At 42.2% G+C, this 17,346-nt stretch overlaps 6 protein-coding genes across 6 annotated transcripts; 3 read left to right on the forward strand and 3 right to left on the reverse strand.

The window, feature by feature from the left end:
* Positions 1 to 1,281: 1,281 nt before the first annotated feature.
* Positions 1,282 to 3,208, forward strand: LOC129586009 (uncharacterized). The gene is made up of 5 exons (XM_055478991.1): positions 1,282 to 1,769; positions 1,847 to 1,905; positions 2,045 to 2,171; positions 2,246 to 2,549; positions 2,688 to 3,208. Exons 3-5 carry the CDS (start codon positions 2,050 to 2,052, stop codon positions 2,748 to 2,750), a joined length of 489 nt encoding a protein of 162 aa, XP_055334966.1. The 5' UTR covers positions 1,282 to 1,769; positions 1,847 to 1,905; positions 2,045 to 2,049; the 3' UTR covers positions 2,751 to 3,208.
* Positions 3,209 to 3,298: 90 nt separating this feature from the next.
* LOC129589420 (uncharacterized) lies at positions 3,299 to 6,011 on the reverse strand. Its single transcript, XM_055484188.1, has 6 exons — positions 5,860 to 6,011; positions 4,870 to 4,951; positions 4,664 to 4,723; positions 4,213 to 4,419; positions 4,055 to 4,154; positions 3,299 to 3,872 (listed from the first exon to the last, which is right to left on the reverse strand). The coding sequence occupies exons 1-6, from the start codon at positions 6,009 to 6,011 to the stop codon at positions 3,601 to 3,603; spliced, it is 873 nt and encodes a 290-aa protein (XP_055340163.1). The 3' UTR covers positions 3,299 to 3,600.
* A 711-nt stretch (positions 6,012 to 6,722) lies between these two features.
* Positions 6,723 to 9,473, forward strand: LOC129586338 (dolichyl-diphosphooligosaccharide--protein glycosyltransferase subunit 2-like). The gene is made up of 11 exons (XM_055479523.1): positions 6,723 to 7,035; positions 7,102 to 7,214; positions 7,304 to 7,371; positions 7,452 to 7,566; positions 7,763 to 7,849; positions 7,927 to 8,031; positions 8,397 to 8,480; positions 8,609 to 8,704; positions 8,786 to 8,861; positions 8,935 to 9,064; positions 9,257 to 9,473. Exons 1-11 carry the CDS (start codon positions 7,020 to 7,022, stop codon positions 9,279 to 9,281), a joined length of 915 nt encoding a protein of 304 aa, XP_055335498.1. The 5' UTR covers positions 6,723 to 7,019; the 3' UTR covers positions 9,282 to 9,473.
* A 387-nt stretch (positions 9,474 to 9,860) lies between these two features.
* Positions 9,861 to 11,529, reverse strand: LOC129586411 (40S ribosomal protein SA-like). Its single transcript, XM_055479652.1, has 6 exons — positions 11,372 to 11,529; positions 11,119 to 11,254; positions 10,616 to 10,980; positions 10,406 to 10,534; positions 10,157 to 10,291; positions 9,861 to 10,081 (listed from the first exon to the last, which is right to left on the reverse strand). The coding sequence occupies exons 2-6, from the start codon at positions 11,249 to 11,251 to the stop codon at positions 9,935 to 9,937; spliced, it is 909 nt and encodes a 302-aa protein (XP_055335627.1). The 5' UTR covers positions 11,252 to 11,254; positions 11,372 to 11,529; the 3' UTR covers positions 9,861 to 9,934.
* A 217-nt stretch (positions 11,530 to 11,746) lies between these two features.
* LOC129584155 (serine palmitoyltransferase 1-like) lies at positions 11,747 to 14,998 on the forward strand. Its single transcript, XM_055476274.1, has 13 exons — positions 11,747 to 11,938; positions 12,161 to 12,322; positions 12,392 to 12,501; positions 12,586 to 12,679; positions 12,775 to 12,847; positions 12,974 to 13,106; positions 13,323 to 13,491; positions 13,554 to 13,751; positions 13,835 to 14,027; positions 14,100 to 14,154; positions 14,222 to 14,339; positions 14,403 to 14,476; positions 14,606 to 14,998. The coding sequence occupies exons 1-13, from the start codon at positions 11,858 to 11,860 to the stop codon at positions 14,715 to 14,717; spliced, it is 1,572 nt and encodes a 523-aa protein (XP_055332249.1). The 5' UTR covers positions 11,747 to 11,857; the 3' UTR covers positions 14,718 to 14,998.
* On the reverse strand, positions 14,952 to 17,096 carry LOC129584168 (mitochondrial fission factor-like). Its single transcript, XM_055476298.1, is given in 6 exon segments — positions 14,952 to 15,295; positions 15,467 to 15,582; positions 15,585 to 15,760; positions 16,151 to 16,277; positions 16,357 to 16,532; positions 16,851 to 17,096. Coding segments are annotated over 6 exon segments (885 nt in total). The 5' UTR covers positions 16,924 to 17,096; the 3' UTR covers positions 14,952 to 15,078.
* Between the last annotated feature and the right edge of the window lie 250 nt (positions 17,097 to 17,346).

The raw sequence follows: 17,346 nt of genomic DNA on the forward strand, positions 1-17,346 counted from the left end.
AGGAGCCTTTTACATAAAATTTTTTGGTATACTATATATATATATATATATTGTATGCCATACTGTATGTGGAAATCGGGCAGTTTGCGTTGTAGTTGACGTTGGTAGAAGTAGAAACTAGAATTTTTTTGAAGAACGAAACCCGTTTATTTCTTCGAGTTGCAGCATCTTTATTACATACCGATCTTTATTCATGTTTACATCGCGACATTACAGTCATCACTCGTATCACTACGGCTTACACTGCACAACCAAGAATTAAAAAAAACAACCAAAATCACTATTATCAATAAATTTATTCTTGCCCGGTAAAGTTCCCAAAACGGCAGCCGCATTGCCTTTAATAATTGCAAGGCTTATACGCTGTTTTAAAAAAGCGGTGGACCCAGCTTCGCCGGATCTTTCCTTAATTTTACGCCCGAAAAAGCTGACCATATCTTTGGCTCCTTCGCCGAGCACTCCGAGGGTTTCCACGGCAAAAGGATAGAACCAATACTGGTCGCCCAGAAGCCTGTAATTGTATCGTTTCCGGTTTTCTGCTTGGTGTGCCGCTGCTCCCGCTGCCTTTGCTGACCGTTTAACGTAAGACTGTGCTAACGTGTCCGCAAAGGTGGCGTCCCATACAAGCTGCTTTCCTTCTCGCACTGGCACCAAAGTCAATCCGTCCGGGCGCTTTCCGTTGTCTCTGAATATACCGTTCGGTTCCAACTCACACGGAATACCCGCTGCTACGCACCCCCGCTCCAGTATGCTGTTCAACTCCAGATGTTGGCTCCATCTGCCTTTGCTGTACAGGCAGGACAGTCCATGGTGGCCATCAGGAGTTACTTGAAAGCCACATCCTGCACATTGATGCGGGGCCACTACTGGCAGGCCAAATCGTAATCCTACAGCGACTCTTGTTCGTCATTTACCACCGTTCCCAAACTTGCTGCCGGTAACGCGTGCAACCACGCCGCGGACTCTTTCTCGGACGCCGCTAGCAGTGCTGCCATTTCTTCCGGTTTTCCACTGGCCATCGCTTGAAGACGCAATTGTGAGTATACACGTTCCACTACCGGCCAATCCCAACTTTTCTGATATTTCCTAACATTTTCGGGCGGCATTTCACACTGATACATTTGCACCCATTTATCCACAGCTTGTTCCAGACCCGATAACCGGTCGATTGGAAGCATTTCCAGGCACACAGGCAAAACCGAGGATGCCGAAGCGATAAACGCCGACAAAGCTAGCTCCCCTGCTCGCCTCACACCCAGACCGCCCCGACCGACCGGGAGAGTCATCTGTAGCCATTTCCTGTCATCAATCTTCGCATTAACAATTGAGGTGACCGCCTCCCGCATTAAGTCGTCAAATTCACACAGGATCTCGGGATGTTCATAGCACTGGCTGCTGCGTAAAGTATGCATTAATTTCGGCACGCTGAGGCAGTTTCGGAGGAGGTACAGCGCTTGCTGGGATGGCAGCAGTTTCAGCCTTTCCACCAGTATCTCAATCTGTTGAATTTTTCCCCGCAAAAAAGATGGCACTGCGACTACGCTAACGGGTGCTCCCAGTAGCGTAAGGTTATCCTTCTCTAAAATCTCAAATTCTGGCCATTCCCATACCAACCGGTGCTTGGCAGCCGCCCGCATCTTTATTGTTTTATTCTGATTTTGTACTTATGCCCGGTGAGGGGCTAAAGTCCTCCCAGTGCTTATGATCGGGCCGTTGAATGGTGGAGTCCTCGATGTTTACGTCTTCTGGCCCGTTCTGGGGTTCTTGCCGTTGAGTAACAGCTGTATCTTTCCGCAACCGTTCCATGTGTTGAACAATATTCTAAAATTTACTTCTGCCACTGTAGCTTACAGTGGGATCCATAACGGTCGACTGCTTCCCCAAATCCGAAGTTTCCCGAACACGGTACGTTTTTTTGCGTTACACTTTGTACAGCAGCACTGTAACGACTAATGAATTGTTCGGCTGTGTCACAGCCCAAACTAATTTTTGTAAATTTCGTGGTATTGATGTAAGTATTTGTATTGGTTTCGGTTTGATGTAGATACAATGGAAGTTTTTTTTGTGTTTGCGGATTCTGTCGTCAGGCGGGCCAATAGGCTCTTGGATACTGCAGATGGGGATCAGGACGGCATTGAAGGAGCACTAGCGCAGATTGAATATTTAACTGGGTAAGCTGTAAAACTCCGATAAAATTGCGGGTAACCTAATTTGATTCTGCCACGTCTATTTTGCTGTTTTTTAGTTACACACGGGACATATGCGAAAACTTACCTGACGAAGTGACGGGAGATGCTCAGCAGTTATTCGACGTTTTGCGAGACTGTTCAGAGGCCTTGCATCAGCTACTGCGGGAAGACGACAATGGGTCGGATTATTTCTATGAAATTAATGGCGGCACCAATAAATATGGAAAAATTTGTATTCCGGATAACGAACTCGGTGAAATGCGATGCGAAGGCTTCACAGTTAAGGAAATTGCTGGGTTTTTTGGAGTCACGACACGGACGATCGAGCGCAGGCTAGTCGAATACAATTTAAATCACAAGGTAAATTTTAATGCTAGCAGCTATTTTAACGGTAGCGTCTTATTTGTATTGGCATGGTTAAGTAAAATAAGTTATTGTGAGTGCAATAATTTCCAAATTTTATCAGCGCGGAAAAAGCTTTTGCGGTTTTTATCGTAGTACAGCGAAATATCCGACGATCAATTGGACATTGCATGCGAGAAATACTCAGTTCGTTTGTGAATGTTGGATATCGTTACGTGTGTGGTCAGTTAAAGAGTGCTGGATTGTATATCCAGCGAGCTACGATTCTTTCATCTCTGCGACGCTTGGACCCATATGGTGTTGCTAATCGGTTTTTCAACTTGGTCACTCGTCGTAAATACTTCAACCCTGGTCCGAACGCGTTGTGGCACATGGATGGTAATCACAAACTGGTGCGGTGGGGATTTGTTATTCATGGAATTAGGTGTCGAGGAAACTCGGCACCTTTTGATCCAACGTAACGGCATTGGTTTTTGTGGTATAACTGAATAAAGATACTTCTTTGCAATGCATAATCTACCTTGTGGATCCCAAATGTCAATTACAAGTAAACATACAAGTTACAACACAGGACTTGTGTGTAATAATGTGTAGAAGTAGGAAGCCTCTGTTTTGTAGTTGTTTTGCATTAGTGCCAGTTGCTTTCCAACCAAGTCAACGGCTATTACGTTTTAATTCACTCTTTATTCAGCAATCCGCATGTTTCGGAAGTCAAGTTGTCAACTACAAATGCCATCACCCCTCCTTACTTGCGCATCTGTTTCAGTGCAAATAATTCATATATTACTCTCCAGTCTTTACTAGGTAGTACGAACTGCAGCTGCAACCAAAATTCTATGAAATATACTTAATTAAAAAAATTCCGGAAAATTATTCTGGACGACAAATCTTGATCACAGAAAAGATAATTTCGTAACCGCATGGCAAAACATAACAAAACACTAACAACAATAAATGAAGATCCGAAATAAACAAAAAATACTTCTCTATCGCAGAAAAAAGAGTAATGATTCAATCGCACTGACCCAATCACACGGACTCGGCAATACTAGGAATATCGTACTCCACATCCACCGTAATCACACGTATAAACTTTTCTCCATTCTCGTCTTCTTCCAACTTGGAGGGAGCCAGCTCTGCCGTGGGTGCCAGACCACCGACCTCCTCGAAAAAACTCGATAATGTAAAAAAATTTTTGTCCGCTAGCGGTGACGTGTCCATGTCGGAGGACGCGCCAACTGGCCAACGCCGACCGGTGTGCCTCGGCCCGCAGCCGCTTCCGCGCAGGCACACAACACATTCTGTCGCCTAGTTTGTAGCCTACATACCAGCATTAATAGGTCAGTCAATTTCGACAATTTACAGGTCAAATGATTTTTTGAAATGTACGTCAAATGGAACAGCAATGTTGTCAACTTCAATTTTAACCCTCTTTCATTAAAAGTTTTCACTATACGGTCTATACCTAAACTGTCGTCCTGTTATGACACCAAAATACGCACCTCGTTCTAGTGCCACTCGTTTTTGCTCCAAGTAGCGCAGTTTTGTCGTCAAAAAATCAGTGAACTCTGTCACCAGGCGTTTTCGCCGCTCCGACACTTCCTAAACCAACATAATCACGGTTTTTATGCTTTCCTCTGCTGCAGTCACATAAATTCACCTTCGACGCCTTCAATGCCAGCAACCGATCCTTAATTTCAAATTCCGATGCGCATTCCTTTAGATTTTTCTTGATGTCCTTAAGCTTCTCTACCGGGAGAATCGAAGGGGCGGGTTTCGGTCGCCAGCCCAACATACTCAATCCATCCACTTTCCCATTACGCGTATAGCGGTCTTGGAAGGAATACAGTGTAAATCCATTATCTTTCTGTAAATTCACAAAAATTTCTGGATGACGAAAACCAAACTAATTTAAAGAACCTCAGCAAACGATAACGGTATCAATCTAAAGAGGACGCAAACAACTGCACTGTCTTGAAATACAGAAAGTATTATAATAAATTTACAACAACCAGTTACCGATCAATAAGGGTCGATATTTTTTACATAAAAACCCAAAAAAGAAACAAAAAATTACTGGTAGTGCTCAATTATTTAACAACAATTATTACCCTGTTTCCGGCATTCGAAGAGGACGTGACTGCTGTGAGGTAGCGTCCTGTGGGATCCCACTGGACATTAAAGAGCAGAAAGTGTTAAACATCCGCCAACACTGACAAATCGGCGGTATCCACAAAATTAAATACCCAACACTTCCGCTGCATAACATACAGGCAGTCTCAATCAACACACTGTCGCGAATACGATTGTGCTTTACCTGGAAGCCGTGTGAAGAACGACAAACTCCTCCATATGCGACCAGGAGATTTTCTCCACCTTGTGCTGCAGCGCTAATTTTTCTATAACGCATCCAAACATAATTAGCACCTTAAAACTGTAAAAAATGCAGCAAAATAAACAAATACTAAACTAGTAAATAAATAAAACTAAATTACGTCGCAGAAAAACTTCATAAAGTAATGGCAAGAAATAAAATGCACTTCGAGTCTTCGGAAATGTCCCAAATGTAATTTATGTAACTCTCTTGAATTGGCTCAAACATCTGCTTATCATATAAATGCTACAAGCAGATACTTGTAATCAAAGATCTGAAGGTTGCAAAAGACCTGCAACTTTTCCATGGACAAGGGCACTTACTGACTAATTCGAAAATGACGCCTTGTCGTCGGCCCCTATAGAAATTAGCCAATTTACTGAACCAGCAACAGTTAGCACTACTAATTTGTTGCCATTTGGTTCTCAGGATAAATCCACGATGGAATCTGTAAACGCCAATAAAATTCATTCTAGGTTTTTCTGATAAATCACCGCATCTTACTAAAATAAATCAACTTTTAAGTGAAACTAACCAAAGGAAGATACTCTGTAGAGGCAAAAAGATCATCAACGTGGTTTACAAAAGAACACTGATCTTGTAACATAAGCCCAATCAATCTATTTTTCTAACAACCTGCAACCTGCTACGAAAACTGGTAGTCCAAAATATCTAGTTAATTCTTATTTCAGTACCGAAAAATCTTGCAACGTATAACGGTATACGTTTTAAACTTCTCAAACCGGTCCCACTCTACTGTACTCACCTCTTATTTTAATGGATTCTACGGGGACTCCCGTTCGTTTAATTAGAGCGAAAATCTCCAGGTTGATGAAATATTCAACCGTAGTCAAACTTGTTTCGCCCTTTCCTTGATATGGTTATAACGCTCCACGTTGACGGCCAGGTTCGCCGTTTTTCTACCAGTAGAACTTGCAGTCCTTGACGCCGAACAGCTGTATAATGCGGATTTCCACCATGGGCTTGTTACGCTTGTCTTTATCGGGTGGAATGCACGGAAGAACGACTGATGGCGACGGTGTTTTCATAGACCCTAAATCTCCAGAAACGTCCTGGAGATCCATGGAGACAACATAGTGGAGATTGAGAACTCGATGGATTCTACAAAACGGGACGACATAGCCAGGAGACACGAGATAGCACAGGATGACACTTCAAAGGGATCGAAAACTGCCGTACTGAGAGCTGCAGATTTCTCCGAAATATATATATCCGCAAATCTGAATAAATCCACTTAAACAGACTAAAAAAATAAGGAAAAACAACTTTTCATCGTAATTGTACTGTATAAAATTGCAACGCCAACGGCAACATCCAGACTTCACTATGGCGTAAAAACCAGATTAGGGCCAAGTCCAGTCATTTATATGGAAAAATCGATTACACTAAGTGTAATGGAATGTGGAATTGGAAAATCAAAATTTGAGAAAAATTCTAAGTCCAGCATCCGGGTTGGCAAAATCGTAATCGATGTTTTCAAAATCGACAATCGATGTTTTCCAATTCCAGATTTCCAAATCGATGAGGCTGTCGGATTTGGAATTCCATAGTACTGTACTAGTAAGTACATACTACCACCGGGGGCCCCTGCCCTATACATACGTATAGCCCGCTACCACGACAGAAGTCCAACTTGCGCAAATGCAACTTGGATCGTGGATGCCACGTATCCGAGCAGCTGCAACCGAAATGAGCTGCGCCGCAGTGAAAACTACTAGGTATGTAGTACAGCAATGTAAGTACTTGTTTAATAATAATATTAATAAAATTAATGCCGTACTGTACAGTGTACAGAGTAGTTTTGTACGAATTTTTAATCTTGGCTGTTGTTACAGCTAAAGAAAAAACTCAAAAAGCGTCAAATTTTATTGGCAGTCAGAAAACTGTTTTACGACTACGAAGCATTTTTGATAGTTATTTGTTTAAAGAAATATTTATTGCTGTTCTTTTGTCACTCTTAGTGTTACTGTTGGTATAGAGGAAGATTTACACTGGCACAGTGATTCGAGTAAACCTGCAACTTGCCACCCTACCAGTGAGCCTTTCGGAGGAGTCTTGCTGCTCTTTGCAACATGGCAAGCTGGAAAGGTATGAACTACTGAACTACGAATTTAGAAGCTAATCATAAAATCAGTGATCTTGTGGCTTTTCCAGGCTGGCTGGCAATCGGAGTACTTGCTTGCATGGTTGCGACAGGCAGCTGTGGGCAAGGTGCTTCTAAAGATGCCAAAGCCAAGGAACCGGCTAAACCTACCAAGAAAATAAAGGTTTGTGGTAGCACACCAGGAGGAAAGCCAGAACTACATTGAAATTTGTCGACTGCCCATTCTAAAATCCCCTTTACTGCTCTGAGCAGGTGACGGTGCCTGAGATAGAAATAATCACACAGGATCCTGATGGCGGCAAATCGGCCAGCTCTGTCAAGTTAGTGCTTCCTAACCGCAATTGTTGCGCTTTGCTCGTTTATTTCCCAAATAGTTGTGCGGAACGCGGTACACTTGCAGGGTTGTACGGCCGAATAAACTGGCCTCTGCTGTCAATGTTGCGGAGAACCAAAAGCTGGTCGTCAAATTTCCCGTTAAAAACGAAGCTGACAACGAGCTTGTCAAGCCGGATCAGGTCCGTGTCATTGTGACTTTCTAAGCTACTCGAGTAGGTCATTTGTTTTTGTTTGTGCTACTATATTATAAATTCATTAAATTACTATATTATAAATTCATTCGTCACAGGCTCGCAGGAGTATTTGTAATGACAGTTATATGGCAAAAAACAACATTTTTGCGCTGGAAACAACTAAATTTGGAAAATTCTTTAGGCTTTTGTCCGTTTGACTCATTCCAAACTGGATCGAGAAGTTGTTTTAGTAGCGGAAGCTGATGCTGCTGGACACAAAGTGGAACTTGTACGTTGTCTATTTAGCGGCGTTGTTTGTCGGTTAACGCGATACAGTTAAGTTCAGTTAATCTTCGATATTTGCAGGATCTCTCTAAACGTGCCGGAGACTTCAATCGATTGAGCGGCACTTACCAGCTTCACGTTGATGTGGGGGATGCCAGGTTTTCCAATGCTATTTCCGCTCATGTGGTAAGTCTTTTCTGTTTTCAGCAAGACAACTGTAGTTAGTACAGTTATGTCGCGAAACTACAGTTATGTCGCAGTTTGCGAGATTATTATATGTTTCGTGTTTCACACATACGGTTATTTTATTCATATGCCACGAATTTGCCGGTATTACTTGCACTTGTTCCGTTAACTTCTTGTCCACCATGTGGGAAGTAGAAATGGTTAGAAGCAGTCGTTGCACAACATAACCCATTCCACGTTTTTCGTTGATGAAGATTTGTGGAAGAATGTTGTGCTAGATTATTTTGTAGTACTTTCCACTCAGGATTAGTGGTTATGATAATATTTCTGAACTAAGAGTACTAAACAATTTTTGAAATTTTTAGGGCAGCGTTAAACTGAATTTCCCAGGTGGTATTGAAGAGCTTTCCGACCCACTAGCTCGGTTCGTTGCAAAACCAGAAATCAAAGTAAGGGATTAGAACAGTTCATTGTCTCCTGTAGTTTTTAATAATCATGGTAAGCCACGGTATAGAATTACATGTTTATAATAATTATATGATTTATATACAGTATATGTATTTTCACATTGCTACAGCACATGTTCCGCGAACCGGAAAAGCGCCCTCCTGCCACCGTATCAACGGCTTTCTCTTTCGCCGCTATTGCCCCGTTTGTTCTGCTGTGGTTATTGGTATGCTTCTTTGCAACCCTTCGCTTTCGTACAAGTAAGAGTAACTTTTAACTTGTTTGTAATTCGATTGTTCTGTTGCAGTGGATCAGACTGGGTATTAACTTCCGTAATTTGGATTTTCATCCATCGAGTATCGTTTTCTACGGATCTTTGGGTGGTACGTTTGTAGCTATTTGAAAGTAACGCTTTTGGATATGACGTTATGAACCAACGTTGCGTGCTGTTTGCAGGAATTTTCTACCTTTATTACATGTTTTGGATTTCGCTTAATATGTTTACAACTTTGAAGTACCTGAGCGTTTTGGGATTGATCGCTTTCTTTTCTGGAAACGCCATGTTTGCTAGGATGAACAGAAAAAGGTGAATGTTTGACATAGTTATTCCAAATTTTCTTGGCATGTTGCACCCGATAACTCCATAGGTAGGAAGTTTTCTTGACTTGCTACCCTTCCATGTTATCGAAGAATTAAGTCTGCATCACCTCCACACAAATTCTTATCTATAAGATTTTTGTACTAATGTTGTTGCTACATATTTGGTTCTACGTTGCAGGACGGGGAGGGAAATCAAGGAATGAAGAAAGCAGTTTTTAATTTTCTGTTGAGGCGACTGAATACCATACCAACTGCACTTGGATTGACAATCAGTGTTATTCCCAGCTCTACCGGTTATTTATTGAAATACGTCCGCGAAATTTTTTGTTGCTGCGTTTGTTTTCAGTAATCTTCATGTTTTTAGGTTTTGTTTTGCGAACTGTGCACATGATCTTATTGGTTTTGTTTTGCGAACTGTGCACATGATCTTATTTGTGATTCACATAAAAACACTTGCAAACTATTAACTTTGTCGTTGGCTGATTCGCCAACGTTACTACGAGTATCATAATTATGTACCTGGCAAAACTGCTCGCAGTGAGCGGCTGTGTGCTATTAAACAAGTAAGCGTCAGGCACGACCATCGCCGCAGCTTGGTACTGCTGGCCACTACCGGATATCGGAAAAACCTATACCAGTTACATCAACTTGCTTTAATGCGAGGTAACGCTGCTTGGGTTCAGGAAACGTTTTCCATCGGTAGGACGCTGGATGAAGATCATGAAGTGTATTACTGTATGTGTATATATCAACTTTTATGTTTATGGGTGTAAGGCCACAAGTTTGTCATCTACCCGGTTTTATTATTTTGTTCTTCCATAAACATACAATATGAAAATTAGTAACCAAGAACAATTCAACTCCAGTTGTTGGTGTCGCCTCCCCATTCATTTCCGGTTGCAGCAGTAGCCGCAGCTGGCTGATTCTGTCGTTCCCACTCTGGGTTCGACTGCGTCCACTCCTGTCCGCTTTGGAAGCTAGGAGCCAGTGGTTCCGCAGCCCACTAAAAAATGTTTGTTCGGTAAGACTCAGGAATCCTGAGCGCAAAGTTGCAAACAACTAGCCACGGCTAACTCACATCTTTAACATCTTCCACAAACTGCCCACTCTCTTCTGGACCAGTGGACTGCACCCATTCAGCAGCATAATTGCTTTGGTCGCGAGTTGCGACGGCTGCTTTGTCAGTCAATTGCGCCTGCTCCTCCTTTTCAATCTAAAACAATGGACAAAGTGAAACTGCCTGTATCACTGACTAGGTCGATAAAATAAAATCAGAGAACAACACTAACGAAACTACACGAAAACTGCAGACGCATGTATAATTCACCTCCTCAGGGTCACGATAGAAAAACAGATCCACCATGATGTTCCATGGTTTGTCCCGAGAAAGTTTGCCGCGAATACGCAGAACTTCTCTCGCAAGCAACCACCACATTAAACCAATCGAATGCGCAGCCTACAAAACAGAGATTTGCAACCAGGATAATACGTACTGATTAATGACCACATAATACAATTCCAGAACGCAGTCGCGTACCTTGTTGTTGCACGGCACAGCAATATCCACAAATCGCATTGGTGAATCCGTGTTAGCAAACGCAATAACTGGGATGTTAACATAACTGGCCTCGCGAATCGGCTGATGGTCGGTGCGCGGATCGCTGACGACCAGTAAACGCGGCTCACGGAAGGCCTTCTGGATCTGATTGGTGAAGGTACCGGGGGTGAAACGACCGGCAATTGGTGTAGCTCCCGTGTGCACTGCAAACTTCAGCACGGCGCGCTGTCCATAGGGGCGGGAAGAAATGACGAAAACTTCCGCCGGATCCTCCACTGCGGCAATAGCACGCGCCGCCAACACCAACTTTTCCCAAGTTTTCTTCAGATTAATGATATGTATACCTATTAAACGACAACCACGTTTAATGTGTCGAATGTTTTGTCGTTTACGAATTAAAGTAATTCTTGCAATTCATTACTTCAGTCTAGTAATAATCTCGTGAAACGCAAAGCGCGGCGAGAAATAGTGGAGAAACGTACCGTCGGGTCGCCGCTTGTAGACGTAGGTCTCCATTTGGAAATCCACATTCTGCGTTCCCAAGTGGGTGTTACAGGTCAAGAACTTTAATGCGTCGTCCTGCTTCAGGTTTAGGATGTCTTTGTTTGCCTCCATTTTCTGCAATCAATCAACACTTGTTCCGACACTTTCACGAAGATCTCCAAGCTAAGAACTCCAGGATGCAGATCAATCAACTCAGCGATTCGAGCTAGGCTTTTGTAGACGTGAACTCACCTGAATATTTATTTAATATCAGCTAACAATAAAAGCACAATCAAAAATGCCCAAAAAAATGGTAAAGACCCCGCTGATCGAGTTCGCAGGTTCTCGCCGACATCAGACATGCACTGTCGTTCCAAATCTTCGCTGCGTATCGCACGGCACGGAAGAGCTCGCAAGTAAGTAACTCGTACTTATGTTATAAGCGAAATACGTAACGGTTACGTTCCGTAGCTGCAAACCGGACGCGTACAGAAAGAGCGTGCACGTACACGTGGGGAATTTTCATGCCAACCGCTCAAGGTGGTCAACAGACGTAAAATTCCCAACCGGAAGTTGACTGTGTTCTCATTATTAGGTGTCACCGTCAAAACGATCAATTCTATTCATTTATAAATTTGTGAAAGAGTAAAGACAACAAGAACACCTTGTGAACGAGTCAGAACGACTAAATAAAGTTCTTAAACTGCGGTTTTTTTTTGCCATTTGATATTATAAAAAATGTTGCGATTTTCAAAAACGATATTTATTCCATTGATTGCTTTCCCAATTCTAATCGCTACTCATGGGTTCCAGAACAAGGTGAGTCGAGTACTGCTGCCCAGAGATAACTTGCGCCTGTTTGGCACTCCCATGTTTGCACTGAAACCTCCCTTCAGAGGTGGATTTTATTGTTCGCGGCTGTATATCTGCTTTTTAAAGAAAAGCGAAGATAAACGGATTATTGAAGCCTGAGAATAGTCGGTACTCGGTAGGGTAAAGTACGGATATTTGTGGATGCTCTGGAAATTCACTGCATTTTAGGGGCCGAGTGCGAGTTGGGTTGAGCACATCCTTGGAACCTCTTGGTTGCATTTCCTGTTTGAAATTTCCCTCACCGTTTACATTGTTTTTCTGGGAGTTCATGGCATGAAGCGAGCCAGTACAAATGTCCTACAAGAATCCCTTAATCAGTTAACTGCCAAGGTGATACACTGCCAATTTTGTACGAGTAGTTTAAATTTTACGTGATTTTTCCCCGTTTTCTACTTGCAGGAGAAAGAAACGCTGATAAAAGAATGGAAACCTGATCCTCTTGTGCCTGTTCTCCAAGTGGATAAATCGAAAAGAATGGCTTCACACCGACCTCAACTGGTCTGCGAAGGGTAATGAATACTACTAATGATGAAGTATTAATCATTCAGAATTTTGACTTTTGAGCATCCATAAACATCTAGTCTTAATTACAGAAAAGTTGGGAAATATGTTAAGATAAATGGACGATCTTACCTGAATTTAGCCAGCTACAACATTCTGAACTTCGTTGGGAACAGCCAGTTAGAGGTAACTGTTTATATCATAGCGCGGCAGGTTACGCTGACTAACCACTAAAGTAGCCGTACGGAAATATTCCATTATTACCTTGCTTTGTTTTGTAGGAAGTTGCCAAAAAAACAATAAAAAGCTATGGGGTTGGATCATGTGGGCCCCGCGGATTTTATGGAACAATGGGTAAATAGTAATACTGCGTTTATAAAAAAAGTATATGTAAAAATAGTAAAAAAATAGTAAATGATGGTGAATAATTTACCAAAATTTTTAAAACTGTGATGTGTACTCTAGAATAAATTCTTTTAGATGTCCATTTGCAACTGGAGGAGAAACTGGCCCAGTTCATGGAATGTGAAGAAGCAATTTTGTACTCCTATGGAACGGCGACTATCTCCAGTGCCATCCCGGCATACGCTAAACGCGGTGATCTGATTTTCGTGTAAGTGCTAGACACAGTATTGAACTACTGAAGCTGATGATGATAACGGTCTTACTGTTGGCGTTCTGTAATATTGCTAAGTTGCACTGGTAAATGGAAGGACTTACTCGCTTAGTGTGTAAACCTTATTGTTCCTTTAGTGCCGTATTTCATAGTTAAGTGAGGAACAGAGACATGGACTATCGCGTGACGCTGACACTTTCATATCGTTTGCAGTGATGAAGGAGTGAATTATGCTATCCAGCAGGGTCTCACTGTCAGTCGGAGCACGTTGAAGTACTTTCGGCACAACGATTTGAAGCATTTAGAATCCCTTCTGGAAGATCTTCAGCGAAGTGATCAGATTGCCCTTAATAAGCCACGTCGAAAATTCTTCGACCGTGATGTGAGTAGCCGTTCTAAGATGAAAATAATCGTCCACATCATAGATCAGTACATGATTTTCAGGACGTTGACCATCCAAGTCGCCGGCGTGTTTTCCTGGTCGTTGAAGGTTTATATGCCAATTACGGTGATCTGAGCCCGCTGCCGCAGCTGATTGCCTTGAAAAAGCGATATAAGTTCCGCATATTTCTGGACGAAACGTACTCCATTGGTATTGTTGGTCGCACTGGTCGCGGAGTGACAGAACATTTTGGCGTTAAGGTAATTTGACTACGGTTAATTTCGGCCTAATTATGTTCTTTAATTTTTGTAATTTGGTAGTAACCGGTGAATTTTATTGTTAGCGAGAAGATGTAGACCTTATTGCCGGCTCACTGGAGCATTCGTTGGGATCAACTGGAGGATTTTGTTGTGGTTCGTCTTTTATAATTGACCACCAACGTCTGTCGGGTCTGGGATACTGTTTTTCGGCCTCTTTGCCTCCGCTTTTGGCATCAGCTGCATCCGCTGCCTTGGATATTGTTGCTAATAAGCCCGGTAACTTTCATTGCTGCTTAATCGTGTTCGTGGTACATATGTTTTATATTTCGCGAATGTTATTGTTTTCAGAAATGTTTGAGCAGTTGGAAGTAGTTTCGTTAGCCATGCACAAGCGATTATCGAAGTATGAGACTTCTTTTCCTTATAAATCACCGGTACGCCTATAGATAACTCTGCTTCATCATTTACAGCATTCCTGGTTTGGTACTCGATAGCTGGGATGCATCGCCCATTAAGCACCTCCGCTTGCAGAATCCCAATGGAACTCTGGAGGAACAATATGAGACATTGAACAGAATAGTGGAACATGTTAGTCTCGATTTGTTGTTGTTGTTCGTGACATCTGGGACAATGATTGTGCTTGCATTTCAGGTCTTTCAGAACAGTCGTGTGGTGATTCTTACTGCTAAATATTCGCCCGATGAACTTATTCCTGTGACACCAAGGTATCAGTCTGAAGCATCGCTTTGCTTTCGGACCTGTCTCAAATTGTTAATACAAAGAGCGTATGGATTTTGCTAATGCTACTTACTGTTTGGACGTATTTGGTGACAAAGCGGTAATAATCCTTGTAGCATCCGCGTAATTGTCAATGTGGATCTCTCTGAAGACGAAATGGACCAAGCCGTGGACGATCTAAAAAAGTCATGTGCGGAAATCTTATCAAAACATCCGCTGGTCCAGTAAAACTGCTTCTATCCATGCAGGCTGCAGCTATGCATTCCTAGTGAAGCAAATCAAAGAGCCTACGTGACAGCCATTTTTAATTGTTGATGCTTTTGACTTTGTTACTAGTATTTTTGTAGAGTTATTTCTTTGAGCTGCCTGTCTGTTTTTTTAGAAACATATGAACAAATTTTTGGGTTTAGTTGTTGTTCTCAGCTTTCTCAGTTTCGATCAGAAACGTGGTAGAAACGCGAATCCCGAGATTTTGGTTCAATAAATAATATTTGCACAAGCCTTCCAGGCGAAGAAAAAGTAAACGGCTAAAACAAATCAAAACATCCACTCTCACAAAAGTAGTTCGCAATTAAATGACCAAACTTAATTAGCGCTTCAGAAAAAATGATAGACCCTTCATGGCTGCATACCCAATGATCAAAGCATAACTTAGCATTTCACGCAAATATCGACGGTAGTTTTCTCTTTCCAAAGCCTCTACACGCTTATACAAGTCCACTACCAGCCGTCCGCCAGGAGTATCCGGAAGAGCTGCTCGAACGGAAGTTGGAGTGGCCACAGCGGAAGCCGACCGACGCGTCACACTGTAAATCAAGATAATTAAGCGCTTTGTCAAAATATTAACCGTCATTTGTCTCTGACGATAAAACACATCTACGGCTTATTCACTATGCCGGCATTAACACAGCCATACAGAAACCGGTGAAAGCCATCAAACTAACTAGTAACGGTAGGGTTCATACAGCAGTAAGTACCTCTTTGGTGTTCTGGAAACAGGGATCATATTCCGTTCCGCTTGAGCAATCATGGCCTGTTCAATGTTATTATCTGTCAATGCCGAACCAAAAAAGGGAGCAATAACGGGCCCGTCTCCACCACCAGGGAAATCTTCTGACTGTCCGGGAAGAGAAATTCATGCTGTCCGACGGTCAGTGTTCGGGGCGGTGTGTGCACGGGCACCGCCACATCCGTGCGGAATCCATACAGCATGTCGTCGAAGTCCAGTTCGCGCGGGCGCTGATCACGAAGCCCCATGTGTTGGTCATTGCCTAGTTTCAGTAAAAACATTAAGTTATGACTACTTCGTTAGACACTTTCTTCGAGCATGTTTTCCTATGCAGCATTACAAATAAGTGCAACTGATATCTAAAAAGTAAAAATACAAAAATGTTTACGAAAACCTATATCAGTAATTTCATCAGAGCAGACTTTTTCCTTCATCTAACAACAACTCTTACAACTGTAATATATAATAATATGCTGCCAATCAGTGATTGGGAATCACCATATCATGGTCAATGACTCAATGGACCCTTTTCGCCTAATACATCGCAACAATTTTTTTATGTCGACCACTCGATCAAAGAAAGAACCAAAGCGGAGAGTGTGGGTATGCAATCATCACAGAAGACAAAAAAATTTAGTGTCAGTAGGCTAACCTGCCACAAGAATCCTATCGGGCACATTCATTTGATGAGCAGTGATAGATCCTCTCGCATTGAACGCACTTCCCTGCAAGACTGGATGTGCTGCGTCGTCGTCATATGGACGGATTTGGTTAGGTACCTAAGAAACAAAACCCTGGAATTTCTGTGGAAATTATTACTTGGATGTCCACAAGATATAGCCATTGATCAGTCCCTACTCGCATGTGGCGACCGACGTTTTCCCCAAAATATCCATCTGTGGTAATTGGTGCTGTCGCCATTTGTCCTGACAATTTCGATACTCCATTAACAGGATGGTCCGCAGCCTCGAAAGTCACACGCCTCTTAGCATCTACCATCTCTAAAGAGTTTGCTGCGTCCGATCGGAGAGCGTCTTGAACATAGGTGGAAGTCGATTGAGAATCAGTCATAACTTTTAAGAGTTAATGGTTAATGCAGTCAGCCAACTTTACGTTGTAGCGCGCGTCCCTAGTGTGCATAAAAACGTATAATTCAAGGCCTGGTATATGCTTTGTTGATAATGCTAACAGCTAACCGGAAAATATGATTTCAACTCCGAAAGCATCGATGGATATAAAAAGAAACAGAAAACTATGAATTCGAATTCAGCTCCGAAAGCGGAAAGTCACCACATCAATGGATAATATTGGATATTAAAATGCAAAAGCTTAATGGGAATCTGTCTATATACTGTATTCGTAATGTAGGCAGTTGGATGGCGCACGATAATAATGCGAAGGAGAAGGTTTGTATGACACCCGCATACTACTGTATCAACAAACAGTGATAATTTTTATTATTTAATAATTATGTATTTGCAGAAACACATTTGAAGTAATTTGATGTAAAACATTGAGAGCACTATAAGCTGCTAGTCTGCTACAACAGAAACAAATCTCCTCTGACACGAATCCCATGCGAATTGCGGTCTTAATAATGCCAATGATGAAAAATGGTTACGGAGTTGCGTTGTGAACATTACTCAACAGACGATGCGAAGAGAAAGATAGACTAGAAGTACCCGTACGAGTACAGTAATGATCGCTAAAATAAATATAAATTCTATAATTCTTACTGATTCTCTCGCGATTGGTGATGCTGATGCAGATACGGTACTCACATTTTTTTCCAATTTTTTTACAATTGGTAGGAAATCTGAAAAACAATTTTTATGTTAGAAATTGCTG

This window comes from Paramacrobiotus metropolitanus, unplaced genomic scaffold (genome assembly GCF_019649055.1).
Source record: "Paramacrobiotus metropolitanus isolate TYO unplaced genomic scaffold, Prichtersi_v1.0 Parri_scaffold0000002, whole genome shotgun sequence".
Lineage (NCBI taxonomy): Eukaryota > Metazoa > Tardigrada > Eutardigrada > Parachela > Macrobiotidae > Paramacrobiotus > Paramacrobiotus metropolitanus.